At 61.9% G+C, this 16,167-nt stretch overlaps 4 protein-coding genes across 4 annotated transcripts; 2 read left to right on the top strand and 2 right to left on the bottom strand.

Moving 5' to 3' along the window:
* Positions 1-191: 191 nt before the first annotated feature.
* CHLNCDRAFT_145291 (hypothetical protein) lies at positions 192-1,481 on the top strand (the record flags this gene model as incomplete). The annotated part of the gene is made up of 7 exons (XM_005848007.1): positions 192-239; positions 332-489; positions 608-682; positions 799-928; positions 1,049-1,168; positions 1,255-1,355; positions 1,448-1,481. The coding sequence occupies 7 exons, from the start codon at positions 192-194 to the stop codon at positions 1,479-1,481; spliced, it is 666 nt and encodes a 221-aa protein (XP_005848069.1).
* Positions 1,482-1,772: 291 nt separating this feature from the next.
* CHLNCDRAFT_52023 (hypothetical protein) lies at positions 1,773-4,664 on the bottom strand (the record flags this gene model as incomplete). The annotated part of the gene is made up of 9 exons (XM_005847843.1): positions 1,773-1,940; positions 2,081-2,254; positions 2,619-2,714; positions 2,837-3,082; positions 3,224-3,342; positions 3,723-3,849; positions 4,006-4,119; positions 4,287-4,460; positions 4,542-4,664. 9 exons carry the CDS (start codon positions 4,662-4,664, stop codon positions 1,773-1,775), a joined length of 1,341 nt encoding a protein of 446 aa, XP_005847905.1.
* Positions 4,665-8,882: 4,218 nt separating this feature from the next.
* Positions 8,883-11,167, bottom strand: CHLNCDRAFT_145288 (hypothetical protein; the record flags this gene model as incomplete). Its single annotated transcript, XM_005847842.1, has 10 exons — positions 8,883-8,954; positions 9,067-9,293; positions 9,475-9,607; positions 9,727-9,783; positions 9,884-9,960; positions 10,075-10,177; positions 10,329-10,535; positions 10,642-10,723; positions 10,860-10,936; positions 11,018-11,167. 10 exons carry the CDS (start codon positions 11,165-11,167, stop codon positions 8,883-8,885), a joined length of 1,185 nt encoding a protein of 394 aa, XP_005847904.1.
* A 2,093-nt stretch (positions 11,168-13,260) lies between these two features.
* On the top strand, positions 13,261-16,147 carry CHLNCDRAFT_145286 (hypothetical protein; the record flags this gene model as incomplete). Its single annotated transcript, XM_005848006.1, has 10 exons — positions 13,261-13,385; positions 13,615-13,681; positions 13,776-13,975; positions 14,171-14,253; positions 14,572-14,709; positions 14,816-14,909; positions 15,069-15,152; positions 15,270-15,419; positions 15,628-15,856; positions 15,971-16,147. The coding sequence occupies 10 exons, from the start codon at positions 13,261-13,263 to the stop codon at positions 16,145-16,147; spliced, it is 1,347 nt and encodes a 448-aa protein (XP_005848068.1).
* Between the last annotated feature and the right edge of the window lie 20 nt (positions 16,148-16,167).

The raw sequence follows: 16,167 nt of genomic DNA, 5'->3' as shown, positions 1-16,167 counted from the left end.
TTGTGTTGGGCATCCTCCTCTGTGTTGCGTGCTTTCCGGCCAACAGGAACACCGAGCTGGGTGCACCTGTCAGGGCGCGGCTTGTGCTGGGGCGAGCGGCGTAGGCGGCGGCGTGACGGCGGCGGCGGCAGTGGCGGCAGCGAGGCGGCGGCTGCGTTTCTGCTCCCGTCCTCGCCCAGCAGCACGCAGCCATGTTCATTCTCAGCACCCTCGAGGACAATGTGAGGATTGCACCGCAGGTGAGCGCCGTCAAACTTGCGCGCACCCGCACGCTGCTAAGGCACAGGTGCCCATGAAACCCAAGGCAGCTCATTTCTGCAACCAAGCGCAGGACCTGGGCAAGCCGCCGGCGGTGGCCATCACGACGGCGCTTGAGAAGAGCTTCCTGGACAAGGCAGTGGCCGGCCTGGGGCTGGTCGTCACGCTGTACGACATCCTTTCTATCGGCGACGGTTACGTTTACCCTAGCGACGGCGGCGCACACTACAAGTGCGCTGCCGGTTCTGCATGCAGGGCTGGCAGGGCAGGCCGACCAGCGTGCAAACAGGCAGCAGCACGAGCTCCAGCCAACCGTGTGCCTTGCTGCTCTCCCATGCCATGCCTGCAGGGTGTGCTTCCGTGTGGTGGTCTTCCGTCCTTTCCGTGACGAGCTGCTGGTGGGCAAAGTGCACAAGATGACAAAGTGGGTGGCAGGGGGGCCTGCCCCGGGCATGTATTCTTATCGCTGCCCAGCCATGGTGTTTATGCCTCCTCTGCTGGTCGATCCATGTCGGTGCTGTTGCCACTGTGCTCTGCCAGGGAAGGCATGTACGTGGACCTGGGGTTCTTCAAAGATGTCATCATCCCGCCACACGGCATGCCAGAGCCATCATTCTGGAAGGGAGACGACGAGGCAAGCAACGCAGCGGCGACAAACTCAAGGGGCAAAGTTGGCTGTTCATGTTCAGTGCTGTGGCTGCAGCAGGGACCAGTAGCATACCATAGCATAGGGATCAGCACGGGCATGGCCATGCACCATTGTTGACGTTCCACGCCATGTCAACTGCAGGCGTGGCTGTGGAAAGTGGAGGGACAAGACCTGTTCTTCGAGCGGGGGCTACCACTGCGGTTCAAGGTGCAGATTGTGCGATTTAACCCGGTACCCACGTTGGCAAGCCAACAGAAGCAGGTGAGACCCAACTTGTGCTGTAAACATGGGGGTGCGCAAGTGCTTCTATGCGACCATCAGAGTGCATAACTGCTCTCTGAATGCAGCAGCAGGAGGGGGAGCCAGTGGTGGGAACCAGCGACCGCCCTTTTGTGCCGATGGAGGTGGTGGGCCGGGCAGATGGCGATGGGCTCGGCATGGTGCACTGGTAAGCATACTGCAGCGCACATGATGAGCCTGGTTCGCAAGGTCCTGAGCATCTACCCTCCATGCAACCCTGTCGTGTGTGCCTCTCTGCAGGTATGCTGCTGCTGATGATGACATGGCAGAATAATGCCAAATGTGTTTGTGTACGTATGCACTCTGTGTGTTGTTGCCTCTGCCCTGCTTGCTTTTGTTTGTCCAACATTGCTCTGCTCTTTTGGTTGATCCTCCCCCTGCTCCCTTCTTTGAGCTCCAGCCTGTTGCTTTCACTTGTTGCACGCATTCATGAGCATTCTCCACTGTTGACGTTTTCAGAACAATGTCAGTGGCCATTGTGGCACGTATCAACCAATGGCAATCCCAGGAAGGCAACGAAATTTCGACCGAAGTGTGTGGAATAGAGTAAAATAAAGCTGCTACGTCAGGCTTGCGAAGCAGTAGCTACAAGCTCTTCTGAAGGCTGGCCGAGAATGCGCTGCAGCTGCTCCTGCCGCCGCTGGGTGTTCGTGTGAGGTTGAAAGGTGCAGTCGCGCATGTGGTCGCACAGCGTGCTCTCCAAAAGAGCCGCCTGCTTCTCTGCGGCCTTGGCCTGCACAGAGCAAGAAGAGCCCTTTGCGACAACATGCACCAAGATGGCAAGTAAATGCCAATGCTAGCGGCACAGAGCCTCCACACACATCAATACTGTTCATTGCCCCGGGAACACATTGTGGGATTGCCATGCCTTACCTCTAGCAGTGCATGGCCAGCCAACTGGAACGGCTGTGGAACAGTGGTCCCCTGCTTGCCACATGGGTTAGTCAGAAACACCTTGGCCGCCCGCTCCTCCGCCTCCACCTTCTGCCGCTCTGCCAGTTGCTTGAGCTCCAGGTATCGCTCCAGGCCCCGCACCACCACAGGTCCCTGCAGCCTGGGCGCATTGGCACTGATGCCATGACTCTTGACAGGAGTGCGCACCATTGGCCACCAAGACACTCTACTTTGCTCACTCCCTCACTGCACTCAACAACCACCTTGGCCTGCACCCGCCGCCGGTTGATGTCGGGCGAAAAGCTGCACTCCAACAGTTGCTTGGATTCCTCCTCAGCCTTGGCTGCTGCACTGCGTGACTCCTTCTCTGCTTGGTAGTCAGCGATGCGCTGCGTCAGACCTTCAAAACCCTGCTGAGGCATGATGAAATGCCACACCTTCAGGCACAGCTCGCCCAGGCCCAAGAATGTGCCGGCGCCAGAGTAGCGTGCGCCAGCACTAAAAATACTGTCCGCACCTGCTTGGCAGCATGGGCGATGCTGATCGGAGCATGTGCCTTGGGGGGGTGGTATTCATCGTAGTAGCCCTTGACCCTCGGCTTACTCGTGTCCGGCTATAGGTGGCAGACAGCCAGCCAGCACAGGCAGGGGCAAACAGCTGCCTTTCACTTGCTGTAGACCCTGGGCATCAGAAGCCTTGCCAGGAACATCCTTCCCACATGCAGCTTTCACTCACCTGGAAAGTGCACTGCGAGCGCTGCCGCTCCTCCTCCTCCTGCCGCAGCTCTGCCAGCCGTTGCCGCTGCCTGTCGGCCACGCTGGCCAGCCCGTGCACACCACCGCTTCCAGTAGGTGCCAGTGCCACCGAGCGCGGGTTAAGCTGCGGCCTGAACTGCATTCCCCCATACACCTCGGCCTCTTTGGCAGCCCGCCGCGCTGCCATGCGCGCCGCCTCTTCACCTGCCATTCGCTCGTACCGCTCCTGTGAAACACAGAGCAGCAGATTAAACAAAAGTAACCTGTTGTGGTAACTGTTGCCACAACAGGCAACCAGCTCTCTCTACCAGCTTGCCTGTTCAGTCTCCAGTAGGTTGCCCGCTCGGCTGGCCGACAGCGCGAGCACCATTACAGCATTACCCGTGTCGGGCCGGAATGTGCAGGCCGCTGCATCTGCCGCCTCGGCGGCGGCTTGGCGCTTCAGCTGCTTGCGCAAGGAGTAGTAGCGCAGCCGCTCCTGGAAGTCTGCATACGGGCGGTGCAAGGTGTCGGGCAAACTCAGGAAAAGCAGCGAGCCGTCAAAGGAAAGCTCGCCAGTAAACCAGCTCAGCCTGTACAAAGCAACGCCTGGGCATGGGCAGCAAGCACTGGCCGGCAGTCCTGCTGCAATTGTTGCAGGCCCCTGCCTGTGGGCACAGTGGCACTGTCCTCCAGAAGCCGCTCGCTGGCTGTGTTGATGGAGGGTGAGAATGTGAAGGCACCGTCGCGCGCGCTGCCGCTATGCAGCGGGCCTACAGCAAGGCGCACACACAACCAGCAGCACTCAAATGATGCCAGGCAGAACGCTCAGCATGCTCAACAGAAAACCATTCTCTCAATGGCAGTATTTGCCAATGCCCGCACACCTGCACTGCTGGGCCGGCGGGCTGCTGCTGGCTGCTTAAACAACTGTTGCGTCTCCCGTTCTGCCGCCAGCTGCAGAGACCGCTGGTTCAGCTGCGGTTGGAAGGTGAGGTCGGCATCCGCCAAGTCCTGTGGGGCACAGTGCAGGGGCAACAAGGGCAATCATGGAAAGGGCAGCAGAGTGCACCATCTTTCTGCACGGCCTGACAAACTGTGCATGCACAAGTATCAGACAGCTTTATGTCCAATGACTGCCTGCTGCTGGCGTCACTGGCCCTCACACACCCTCCGCAGCTGAGCCTGCGCCATCTTGGTGGTGCGCCGCTTCTGTTCCTGTCCCACCCGTTTGTGCAGCGGAGTGTAATCTTGCCGCAAATGTCGCTCCGTCTCCGTCGCCAGCTGCGGCAGGAAGCAAAGCGGCAGCATGTCCAGGGCAGCATGCTGTGGCGCATGGAAATGCAGGCGTCAAGCTCATCCCATGCTGTGCAGCAGACAGGGGCTCCTTCCGGTGCCACACCCACACACGGGCATCGCCGCAATCAACCCAGTCTCCAGGTCAAACACACCTGGGGCGCAAAAGTGCAGTCTGCCAGCTGCTCTCGCTCTCTTGCCACCCGCGCCCGCTCCAGCGCCTCCTGCCGCCCAATCTGTGACAGCTGCAGCCGCTCCTCAACTGGAAAGCCCGGTGCCAGGCGGTGCCGATTGGGCGGGCGCCCTGTCTTGGGCTTGAATGTGCACTCCTACGGGTGCGGGGGCTTGCTTCACAATGGTGGCAGCATGCGCCAACGTGGACATGCATCAGCAACAACGCCTGGACACACCTGTAGCTGAGCATTCTCCTCCTGCACCCTGATGTGAGCGCACTGCTGCCACAGATCGGTGCGTGGCTGCGCCAGCTGTGCAATGCGCTCATCTCCCCCATGCCGCAGCAACTCTGCAGCCATGGCACCACAAGCAATGCAATTCACGGAACGCTTTGCACTGTGCTGCGGGCTAGGTTGAAAGAAAAACTATCTGGCCTCAAACCCACCCGCTGTGCTGCTCTGCACGTGGTATTGCGGCAGGTCATCATCATTCATTCTCAGCTGTCGTCCCGGCATTCTGGCGCCGCTGCTGTCCACGCCAGCGCTGCACAGCGGCGCTGAGGCAGGTCGAGGGCCTGAGCTGTGGTTGTGCAGGCTGAGGCCAGGGCTGTGCTGTGCATCATTGCCTCTGCTGTGCCCTTGCTGATGCTGCGAGTTTGGCGGTGGCCCTGTTACGTGCTGGTGCGACCGCTCGCTGTCAGTTGCAGCCACATAGCCGCTGCCGCCCTGCAGCGGTCTCAGCGCTGTCGCTGCATGCCCAATGTCAACAAACAGCGGCCGACGCCCATTTGTGGAGGGGCGGTAGGCAGGCAGCGAGAAGTGCACGGCTTCACTGGGCGGGGCAGCCATGGCGTCATCCCATGCCAGGCTGTCGTGGCTGGTGCTGCGAGCGCTCGGGCTGCCGTGCCCGCCGCCGGCAAAGCTGGACTGCGGGCTGTACAGCAGTCGAGTGTCTATCTCAAAGGGCTGCCCTTCTGGCACACTGCTCAGCATTTCCAGCAGCTCTCCAGTTGTGCGCGCCTTGGCGGCAGAAGCGCCACCCGCCGCAGCTGGAGGTTTGGAAAGTGGCGATGGCAGCTGCTTCTGAGGCCTTTGACGCTGCGAGGGCGTTTGACGCTGCGACTGGGGCGTTTGACGCTGCGACCGCAGCTGCTGCTGCTTGTGCGGCAGCACAAACTCCACACCGCTGGCGCTGGCGCTCGGTGCAACTCGCTCTGGAGCAGTGCCCGCGCTGCCTACACGCCCTGCTTGTGCCAGGCCCCGCCGCATCGAAGGCAACTGCGATGCACTGTTCAAAACATCCTCGCAGAACTGGAGGTCCGCCTCTATCTGCGTGAGCGGCGGCGGGAGAGGTAACAGTGCCGTGTGGTGCAGTTGGCGGCAGGCGTCGCGTCTTGTCGCAACCACTCACCTCTATCGTGCTAAAGCCATCCATGGCTTGCCCAGCCTGGACAGCCTCTCCTCGTTACCAAACGTTACTGGGCCCTCGAGACCAGACCTCCAACTAATGGCCGCCTGCAGTTTCTGGGCCCTCCTACGACGCCCACCACCCCCAACAAACGGCCGTAGTGTCCTTGAGCTGTCACCGTGGTTCCAGCGACAGCTGCACGTCCAGCAAATGAACGCTACACGGAGTCAAAATTGCAAGACAATAGGAGTCAAGGAAACAGACAAGATCGAATGGAGGCCGGGTGGCAAAGATTATTGTGTAGGAGTGCATGTACATGTGCATGTCCCGCCATGGCCGCAAGTTCAGAATGCCCACGCCGACTTGAGGCCAAGGAAGGCCGTGTGTCTGCCGCTGGCCTGCTTCATAAGCAGCATGGCAGGCGTCAGCAGCAGGCCATCGCCCATGTTGAACTGCAGGTTGAGCTCGAAAAGGTTGGGCACCAGCAGGGTGCCGTTCTCGCTCCCAGCGCCGTTGGCCTCTGCGGTCGCCGACCTGCCCACGCCAAAGGCCCAGCCGCTGCCGCTGCCATCGGGGTAGGACCCCAGCAGCAGGCCCCATGCGCTTGGCCGCACCTCTGCCAGCTGCCCGCTGCGCACGCGGCGCTCCACCTCATCTCCATCGGCTGCTGCCCACCCATGCAGCACCGCCGCGTCTCCCAGCTTCCAAGCCAGAGTGGCACCCAGCTGGCGTTCTGACTCCACGCTTGCGCCGCCCGTGGCCGCCGCCGCCGCTGCCGCCAGCGGCGCAAACCGTTGCAGGGCGCCCAGCATTGCTGGCCGCTGCAAGCCGCCGCCGCCGCCATCAACCTCTGCTGCCTCTGCCCCATTGGTGCCAGCTCCCGCTCCTCCCGCCACCTCGCTGCGGTGCTCCAGGTAGGTGGCGCCCACTGATAGGCTGTTGAATGGTGCCACCACTGCTTGCGCCAGAAGGCTGCACGCTGCCGACCCCTCTGGCGATGCTGCGGGCCAGCGCAGGGTGCAAAGGTAAGGAGAGCCAGCGCGGCGCAGGGCCAGCCCTAACAAGCCAGCCACCAGCATCACAAGAACTATCTGCTGCGCGCAGCTGCATGAGCCGTCGCCGACAAGCTGGCAACATGGGCGACGGCAAACAGTCTCACCCCGAGCAAAGTAGCCAGCATTGAGCCAGGCCCGCGAGGCCTCCAGGCCCAACCCCACCAAGGATCCCAGCACGGGGCGGTGCAACGGGCTGCCATCACGCACCATGCTCGTCAGGCCCTGCATGCAAGGACAAAGCTGATGCGCATGTGGGCGACCCTCAGTCTCTGTTTCCGTTAAACGACCGTACCACATTCTGCCCAATCCGCGCTCACATGTATTTGCAGACCGCTCTGCTGCAGCCCAGCAGCCCACCTGGCCGGCAAGAGGGTTGAGTGTGTAGGCAGCGTCGCGGCCACGCGCCCCAAATGGCGCCAGCACCAGCCGCAAGTGAGAGCCTATCCTGCTGCTGTACAGCACCTTGCGCAGCGACAGCTGCTCCGCCGCCGTGTCGACTTTGCACTCCGCGTGCACGCTGTCGCGCCCGCCCCGCAGCAGCCCCGCCAGCTGCAGCAGCACGTCTGTGCCCAGCTTCACGCCCGCAACTCGCAACAAATCGCTCGACTCTGCCTCAGCGCCATCCTGCATAAAGGCAGCGGCAAGGGAGCCAACATGGACCAACAAGGCGGAGTGGAACAGGCCCCCCTGCTAGCCAGTCATGCCTCGGCCAGCGCTGAGTTGTGCCTCACCTCTGCCCACATCAGGCCGCCGCCCAGTCGCACCATGCCCGACAGGCGGTGCCTGGCCGTGCTGCTGGAGGCCGCGCTGCCATTGACAGCAACACCTCGGCGTGCCCCACCGCTGCTACTCCCGCTGCTGCTGCTGGACACCGGGGTGGCATCTGCAGGTGGTGCCCTGGTGCTGGTGAGGCCTGCATCCTGCTCCAGTGCATCCAGCCGCTCCTTGACATTGACCAGCTCCGCAAAGGCCTCTGAGCACAGGCGGATCAGCACGGCCACATCCTCAGCGCTGCACACAGGGACGCCGGATGGGATCGGGTTGATGATGGCGTGGAGCAAAGCAGAGGGAAGCAACAGACAGTGAGGAACACAGCGTTCAGGGGAGCAGTTGCGGGCAGGCTGACATGTATGTGGGCTGCTGTGCCCTCACCTGGCGGGCGTCGTGGTGCTGGTTGCCGCAAACGTGGCCTGCAGCTTGGCTTGCAGCCACTCCTTGCGCTGCTGCAGCTCCCTCTGCAACTCCTCGCCTTGCGGCCACTCCCGGCCCTGCAGCTGCGCTTTCTGCGCCTGCAGCCACTCCTTGCGGCTCACCAGCCACTCCTTGCCCTGCTGCTGCCATTCCTGCCCTTGCGGCCACTCCAGGCCCTGCAGCCACTCCAAACTCGCCTTGCGCAGCCGCAGCTTCTTAGAGCTGACCTTAAAGAGCCCCAGAGCGGCTGCCGATGCCAGCACCAGCACCCAAATGTTGCGGGCCAGGCCGCCGCCCTCTTCTTCCTCGTCGTCGCTGCCCTCGTCGCCGCCGCCGGTGGAGCCCCCTCCACCCCCATTGCTGCCGCCGCCACTCGACTCTTGTGGCGCTGCCTTTGAGCGCCAGGCCCAGCGCCGCCTGGGGCCTTTTGTGTGAGGAGCTCCAGGCGTCGCCGCGCCCATCCCGTGGGAGAGCCCCGGCCTGGGCCTAGCTATCAACTTTTGCTGCTTCGAGCTTGTAGAGAAGCGATGTGCAGGGCGCACGCCCGGTAGCCCGGCGGCAAACATGTAGCCAGACTGTGCAACAGAGCCTTGGGATCAGGCAACAGAGCAATGGGGATCAGGTTGAGTAGATGTGTGCAAACAGCTGGCCATGAGGGACTGCGCATCATGCACACCTGTTGGCGCCGCCCGCAAAGCGTCCACTACTGCTCAATTGAGGCTTGGCTTCAATTGGTGCATGCACGTCTCCCACAGGAGAAGTGAGCAGAATTGGGTCATATTGTCACCAACATGAGTGCATTTGTGTTCCACAGAAGAGCAGTGCTAGAATTCAATAAGTTCCATCAGAGAGTTTGACGCGGGCGAGACGTCTCCTACAAGCCAGGCCCCAAGCAGCAGCCCGCCAAGCGGGCAAACGCCCTTGTTATGCGCCGTGGCACTGCAGCCAGCTTGCTGCCGCCACCGCCGCTGCCGCTGCTTTGCCGTGCTGGGCTGCCTGCACCCCGCCGTGTGCGTCTGGTGGCAACGCCGCTACCTGGGGCGCCGAGCGCCAGCAGCGGGTTTAACATCTCCCCCGAGCGACCCATCTCCCCCTCCGCCGGCAATACCACCACCTGAACCATCGGCCGCTGCATCGCTGCGCCCGCACCGCTCCTGCTCGACTCTGCCTGCTGGCCGTGCTGCCGCTCGCTGCTCTCCTCACACGGCGCAAACTTGTGGGGCGCGGTCTGCGGGTAGCGCCAGTCGCCATCCCCATACACCAGCGTCATCAGCTCCGCCAGCTTGGGATCCCGCTCCTGCAGTTTGTGCCGCGTGTTGACGCCGCTCGTCACGTCTGCTCAAGCGTGGGCAGGGCAAGCGGAAGAGATTGGGGGCGGGATGGGTGGGAACACGACTGCCTGCCTAGAAAGCTGCTTGTGGTGGGGCAACTGCAACTGCTGCTGGTTACCCAGAGGTGGTGCCTCCACCATGGCCCACCGTGTGCCCATCAACTCACGCCCCGCCCTTCAGCTCACCCTCGCGCACGGTGGCATCAAACCATGCCTGCGTGCCCTCCGCCCAGTACTCGCTCTCATTCTCCATCATGTAACAGCTCAGGTCGTACCGCCCGCTTGCATGTGCCGCCTGATATGCATCCACAATGGACTCCTGGTGAAAGGTGCCAAAGTGGATGAGTTGGCAGGGAAGGAAGCAGCAGGCTAACAGAGGGGTGCAATTGGCATGCGTGGGGCATGAGCGCATCGCTCAAGAGCTGCCACAGCGCTCACCTGCAGCGGCTTGTCATGCAGGCCCAGGTCCATCACAGCATGACCAAATTCGTGAATCTGCGTTCAGCTGTGAAAAGGCTGTTGGCTGCCAGCCATCCATTACGTCCTGTCACCTGCCAGTTGCCACATTCCTTGAGCAGCAACCCGCGCGCCTTACCAAGATGTTTTCGTAGCGGTACCGGTCCTCTGGAAGCATCAGCAGGTTCTCTTCGCCACAGCTCGTCACCGGATTGCCTGCGGCAGCACATGACTGTCATGGATCTGCCGTGTCACCGACGCAGTGTTGCGCCGTGCCGCGTGAACACGGAAGCCCTGCAACTTCGCTGCTGCAGACGCCCGTAGCCCCACCTGGGTTGCCCCCCAGCCCACGTGTGGCCTTGTCGTAGTCGCCGCCACCATTCTCGCAATCCACACCGCGCAGGTGGCGGTACATGGGCAGGTCGGTGGTGACCTGCTTGCATTGGCAGCAGGGTGGTTGGTAGTGGCAGCGGTGGTGGCGGGTTGTGGTGGTTGGGGACGGGAGGCAACTGGCCTGGGTGGTAGCCAGCTGGTGTAGGCCGTCCATACCCTGCTCATCTGGCAGCAGTCACAACACCACGCACCTGGTTGCAGCCAATGATGGCCACTTCCGCCCCCGCCTCCACCATCGACTCCACGATGCTGCCATCTGCGTCAGCCAGCATGCTGAGCACGATGTGCGCCGCGGTCTCCACTGCCTCCTGGCACACGCAGTCAAAGGCCAGGATGGGGATGCCCAGCGCCTCGCCACGCTGCCGGTACGTTCCCCACCGTGGGTCGCTGACCTCTACCTGCACCGGAGAGAACGCACAAGGGTGTGTGATGTGTGGATCATAGGGGCCAAGGAGAGCTGGTTGGCAGGTTGCAAGAACAAACATGTGGGGCGGTGGTGCTCACCAGTGGCGGCCGGTGCAGGCCAGGCTCTATGTGGGTGCTCCCATCGTGCTGCAGCGTGATGGTGGCGGTGGGGCCGACATACCTGCAGCGACATGGGCACGGCCGGCGTTTGGGCCGCGGCCCCTTGCCCCACCCAGCAGCATGATCTGCCTCAATGGCGAATCAGCTCGACAGCTCAATGCTGCCACGGCCTTCAGAGCATAGGTGGCCGAACACACTCTGCCAGCAGGTCGCCCGAGGCGGCATCACGGAGGCGCCAAGGGTGGTTGACATAGGTGTCTTGGTTATAGTAGCACTGCACAGGATCACATCCTCCTTGCTGTAAGAACTCGGCTTGGGCAGTGCGGAGCAACTGTTTGTGCAAACCCCCACTCACCAGCTCGTCCAGCCGCGCATACTCCTTCTCCTTGCCGCTGAAGTCCACCCACAGCACCCGTGCAGTCACCCCTTCCCGGTTGTTGCAGAACCGAAGTATGCAGGGGGCCTCCGAGTTGCGCGAGCGCTTCTTTGCACGGCCCTTCGTCATGGTGCGGCCGAGGGCAGCGCCGTTCCTCCGCTCCTCAACAGCACCTGCAACCCCAAGATGTATCGGAAAGTGACGTACTGACAGTCGAACAGGACAAAACAGGGGCATAAAGCATCAGAAGTGCATATATCCGACCCTCTCCACCTCCCCTCTGGCTGCCGCCTGCCACCCCCACGCACATGGCGCACCGGGGCGGCGTGCAGCACCAGGGGAGGAGGCGCGGGCCAGGCAGCAGACTCCTCAGGCTGCGCCACAGAGTCCTCAGGCTGCGTTCAAAGGGCTGGGTCTCGACAGAGAGGGCGCAGGGCGCCGAAGGACGTGGCTGCTTCTGCAAATCACTCGGGGCTTCCCGAACAGACTTTGGAAAACTCTTTCCATTGGGATACAGGCTGCCCAGCGTGATACAGAGGGGTGGTTCTCGCAGGCAGGACAGTGGGGCGTAGTGCTTTGACCCGCGCGATGCCACATAAGCATCGTCTCTGATGGCAAGGGAAACATGCTGCCAGGCAGTAGAACTGCTCGACATGACGTCGACACGGACAAGTCGCCCGCGGGCATCGATGCACGCTGACAAACGAGCACGCTGGCAGCCCAATCAGGAGAGGTTTTGATGAAAAGAAATGCCGAATCACGACCTCAGTCCTCTTGCTGAGGCAGCGTGTGGCACCGGTGCACCTCACGTGAAGTATGACCTCACACGGCCCGAGCAACTCTAGGCCCTCCTCGAGGGATCTCCTCCCGACTCATTGCTGCTCCTGGTGCCGCCCCCCTTCGCCCGACGGTGTCCTGCTACCGGTTTGGGGCCTGCATCCCCTGCTCTCCCGCACGTGCCCAGACCTTTCAACGGCCCGTTCTGGCTCGTCTCACGCCCTGTACGATACCGCATTGCCTTCATTGTCCACAGCGAGAGGCCCGCCGCTCCACTTCAGCGCCACCCCACCTGACCCGCCGCCACCTCATGAGCGGCGCTGCCACAACAGCAACAGCCGAGGGCCGCTGCTACGGCACAACCTGGCAGCTCGTGCAGCGCATGTTCGAGCGCAAGCAGTTCAAGCTGTGGCCGTAAGTGTTGCCGTGCTGCATGCTTCCATGCTTCGTGACGCCTGACAGCTGGCGGCCGTGCACCTTGGGGCTGGTTGCGGCTAGCGGCTTGCTTGCCCATGTGCAATCTCACGCCGTGCGCTTCTTGTATTCTGCAGCTACACACCCTACTTTGGCGGCCTCGCATTTAGCATGGCCACCATCGTGCTGCGGAAACACATGAAGGCGAGTACTGTTTTTGGAACCCTCCTCAAACTTCTCATTATGCTGAAACATCTCTTCCCTTCTTTTGCATGCCTTACAGGCCATGCTGGCTACGCAGGCCATCATTGGCGTGGGGACTCTTGCCATGGGCAATGCCGTTGCCACCACAGCCATCGTGAAGGAGCGTTCGCACTCCTAAGCGGAGCAACAAACCAACACATTTCTGTATCCGACCATGGCCTTGATACGCCATGCCATGACTTACATTGAAGTTTGTCCTTTTTCACCTGGCCACCAAATTTTCTTCACTACCATCCGAATGTGCCACACGATGTCAGCAGCAGACCCGGCGCCTCGACTGTGGCGGGCTTGGTATGTGCCGTTCCACATTTGCAATGATTGGCAATGTTTGTTCTGCCATCATGCTCAATGCATGTCCACACATCAAATGTACAAACCTGCATCAACATGCAACACTAAAGGGACCCACATGCTGGGCCCAGGCAGCTGCCGGCGGAGCGGTGGCGGCGACTTGGTGTCTTTCCTTGCATGAGCGAGATGCGACGTTGTCTGCGTGCATCCAGAATTCTGGGGCGCTTCTCTGCTCTTGTGCATTTCGCCCCTGAGAGAGCCCGCCCAGCCCAGGCCAGCCCCGGCAAGCAGTTTTCTGTCGCGCAGAAGACCAGAGGGAAAGCGGTGAGCTCGGTGCCCTGAACTCAAATGGGCACGTTGCAGCTGGCGCGCGCCAGGAGCTTTCGGGGAGTCCCACCGCCGGCACCCGCCGCCGCTGGCGTCGCCTGTTGCCTGCTCGCGTCACCCGCTGTCGCTGTTTCCCTTGCAATTAAACGATGCAGAACATCAACGGATTTTCTGCCATTACCTTGAGCCTATCAGCCTTGAGCATCAGCACCTGTGAAGATGGGCGGCGGAGGCGCAAGGACCCGGTCTGCTGCAACACGCACCAGTCACAGCGGTGGGGAGGAGCCCTTTCAGGTCGGCTTTGCTATCTCCATGTGGCAAAACAGGCAAGCTTGGCGCCTTCTATGGCTATCCCTGTGGCCTGTGTGCTCTCCCGCCGCACCGCTCTGCCGTGCTCCAGCTCCGCCCCTCTCCTCTCGCCATCCCTCGCTCTGTGGTTTGGTTTCCGCCATTGCCACCTCCCCAACCACCTCCCTTCCTTTTCCCTCCCGCCACCTCAACAGCGGGGACCAGTTTAAGGAGGCCTCCAACTGGGGCATCTTCGAGCGCCAACGCACCTGGCTTCTCCAGGTGAAGGATGTGCATGCTTGGCGCTGCACTCGTGCAGTCTCATGTCGATGCATGCTGTACTCGAAGCTTGCATGCCCCTGTCCTGCTGCCACAGCCCACCATCTACAACGGCGACCGTTGCGGCGCCTCGTGCGACTTTTGGAACCGGTATGAGGAGGACCTGGAGCGTGCCGCGGCGCTGGGCAGCAACTGCTTCCGCATCAGCCTGGAGTGGCACCGCATTGAGCCGGCACGGGGGCAGGTGGACATGGAGGCGGTGCAGCGGTACAACAAGATCTTCGATTGCATGCACAGGTGGGCGATTGGCGGCACCTGAGTGACAGCGGTAGCATGATGGCGTTGAGGGTGCGTGTACATTGATCATGTTGATTTCAGGATGTGTCAGGAAGCATGCGACAGCAGGTCCAACCTGTTTGCTGGTGATGCGGGCTTGCCAGCCTCGCTGCGCCCCCACCCCCACCCCCCCACCCATTGTGCTACCTGCTGCAGCAAGGGGCTGGAGCCGCATGTGACGCTGCACCACTTTGTGCACCCGGCCTGGTTTGAGAGGCTGGGTGGCTTCACCAAGGAGGGTGAGGATAAGGTGCAGGTGCAGGGTGTTTGCTGTTTCGCACCCCGGCCCTCATGCTGCCCGATGCCCAGTTGGCTGGCCCTCATGTGCCCCCTCGCCACAGAGAACATCCCCTACTTTCTGGACTATGCCCAGACCGCATTCCGCTTGTTTGGCAAGCATGCCAAGTACTGGGCAACCTTTAATGAACCAGGCAAGCAAGCGAGGCGGCGCAGGGCTGCCCAAGGACTGCTGGCATGGAGTCGTGATACAGCACAAACAGTGCTCTTCGGATGTTGGTCTCTGAACAGTGATCATGGCCCCCCCCGGTCTTGTGCAGGCGTGACGAGCTTTGCGGGTCACATCTACGGCAGCTTCCCGCCAGGGCGCATCGGCCAGGTGGCGGGCTGCGCGCGCCAGATGCTCTTGATGCTGCGCTCGCATGCCCAGGCGTACGAAGTGCTCAAGGCGATGCCCGGTGAGTGGGCAAGGCCAGTGTGCACTTGATTGGTGTGGGGCGCCATCAGCCTAGCATTTGCTGAGCACGGCCGCTGCCTTTGTTCCCTTCCCCATCCACCTTGCAGGCGGCAAGGAGGCCCAGATCGGCATTGTGTGGAACTACTTTTGGTTCGAGCCCAAGCGTTCCAGTTGGACACCCTTCTACGTCCCCTGGGTCAGGTGGGTGGGTGGGTGGGGGAGGGGTGGAGGTTGGGGTGGGTCAGGCTGTGCTGTTGTTTCCTCAGTTTGCTGTCTGCACACAATATGAGCACCCAGCCTCACCATTCGTCCCACCCTCAGTCCTCACCCCACAACCCCTGCCGCCTGCTGCGCTTGCAGCCGCCTGCTCACCAGGATGTGGGGCAACGACATGTTTATGCAGTATATGCAGACGGGGGAGTTTGACTGGAACCCGCTGCCCTGGTGAGAGTGCGCCCCGCGTGCACTTTGCCTCTGTTTGCCAGAGCTAGCCCAGTCACTGCTTCTCCTGGTCATCCTCCCAGCCGTCATTCCTGCCTCCTGCTCCACCATGCTGCGCAGGGTCTTTTCGCGTGTGCATTACAAGGAGCCGGGCGGCCGCCCCGGGTGCGACTTCCTGGGCCTCAACTACTACTCTCGCGGCGTGATGGACTGGAAGCTGAGCCCCTGCTGCAACCTGGGCGAGGTCATGACCGACATGCCTTACGCTCTGTGAGCTGTGGGAACGGGCTGGTGGTGATGGCTCACGGGGCTGGTGGACAGGGTTGCCGCGGCTGGTTACCACTCTCATGCATGGATCGTGCGCTGGACTGCCATGTTCCTCCCCCTGCTGGCTGCAGCGTAGCCCAGTAATGCTTTTGCAGATTGCCCGCCGTTTCTTATCCCCGGCCCTCCCGCCACGCATTTGCGTCCGGTGCAGCTATGCCGAGGGCCTGGTGCTGGCGGTGCACCACATGAGCAAGTTGGGGGTGCCCATCTACATCACCGAGACGGGGGTGGCGGATGTGGGCGATGAGCGGCGGCCGCTCATGCTCCAGTCCTACATGGAGCAGGTGGAGCGTGCGGTGCAGATGGGCTACGACCTGCGTGGCATTATGTACTGGACACTGGTGGACAACTTCGAGTGGGGCTTTGGCTTTTCCATGCGGGTGCGTTGGCTGGTCTGTGGCCGCCATGACATCGGTGGCGGCGGGATCTCCGGCTGCTGTGGTTGTGCGGCCAGGACTGGACTGGGTCCGCGCTTCCCTGCCTCTGCGCTGCAGTTTGGCGTCTACAAGTGGGAAAACGATGGGAGCCAGAAGCGTGAGGCACACAGCAGCGTGAGCATCCTGCAAAAGTGGTACGAGCGGCTGCCCCAGCGTGTGACGGAGCTGCTGCGGCTGCGGCGGCAGCAGGAGGCGGATGGGGGGATGGCGGCCCCTGCCCTTGCTGCGGCATAGGCGGCGACTACCTTGTACAC

Source organism: Chlorella variabilis (genome assembly GCF_000147415.1).
Source record: "Chlorella variabilis unplaced genomic scaffold CHLNCscaffold_9, whole genome shotgun sequence".
Lineage (NCBI taxonomy): Eukaryota > Viridiplantae > Chlorophyta > Trebouxiophyceae > Chlorellales > Chlorellaceae > Chlorella > Chlorella variabilis.
Note: the sequence above shows the minus strand (reverse complement) of the source record. Positions and strands in the feature narration are given on the sequence as shown.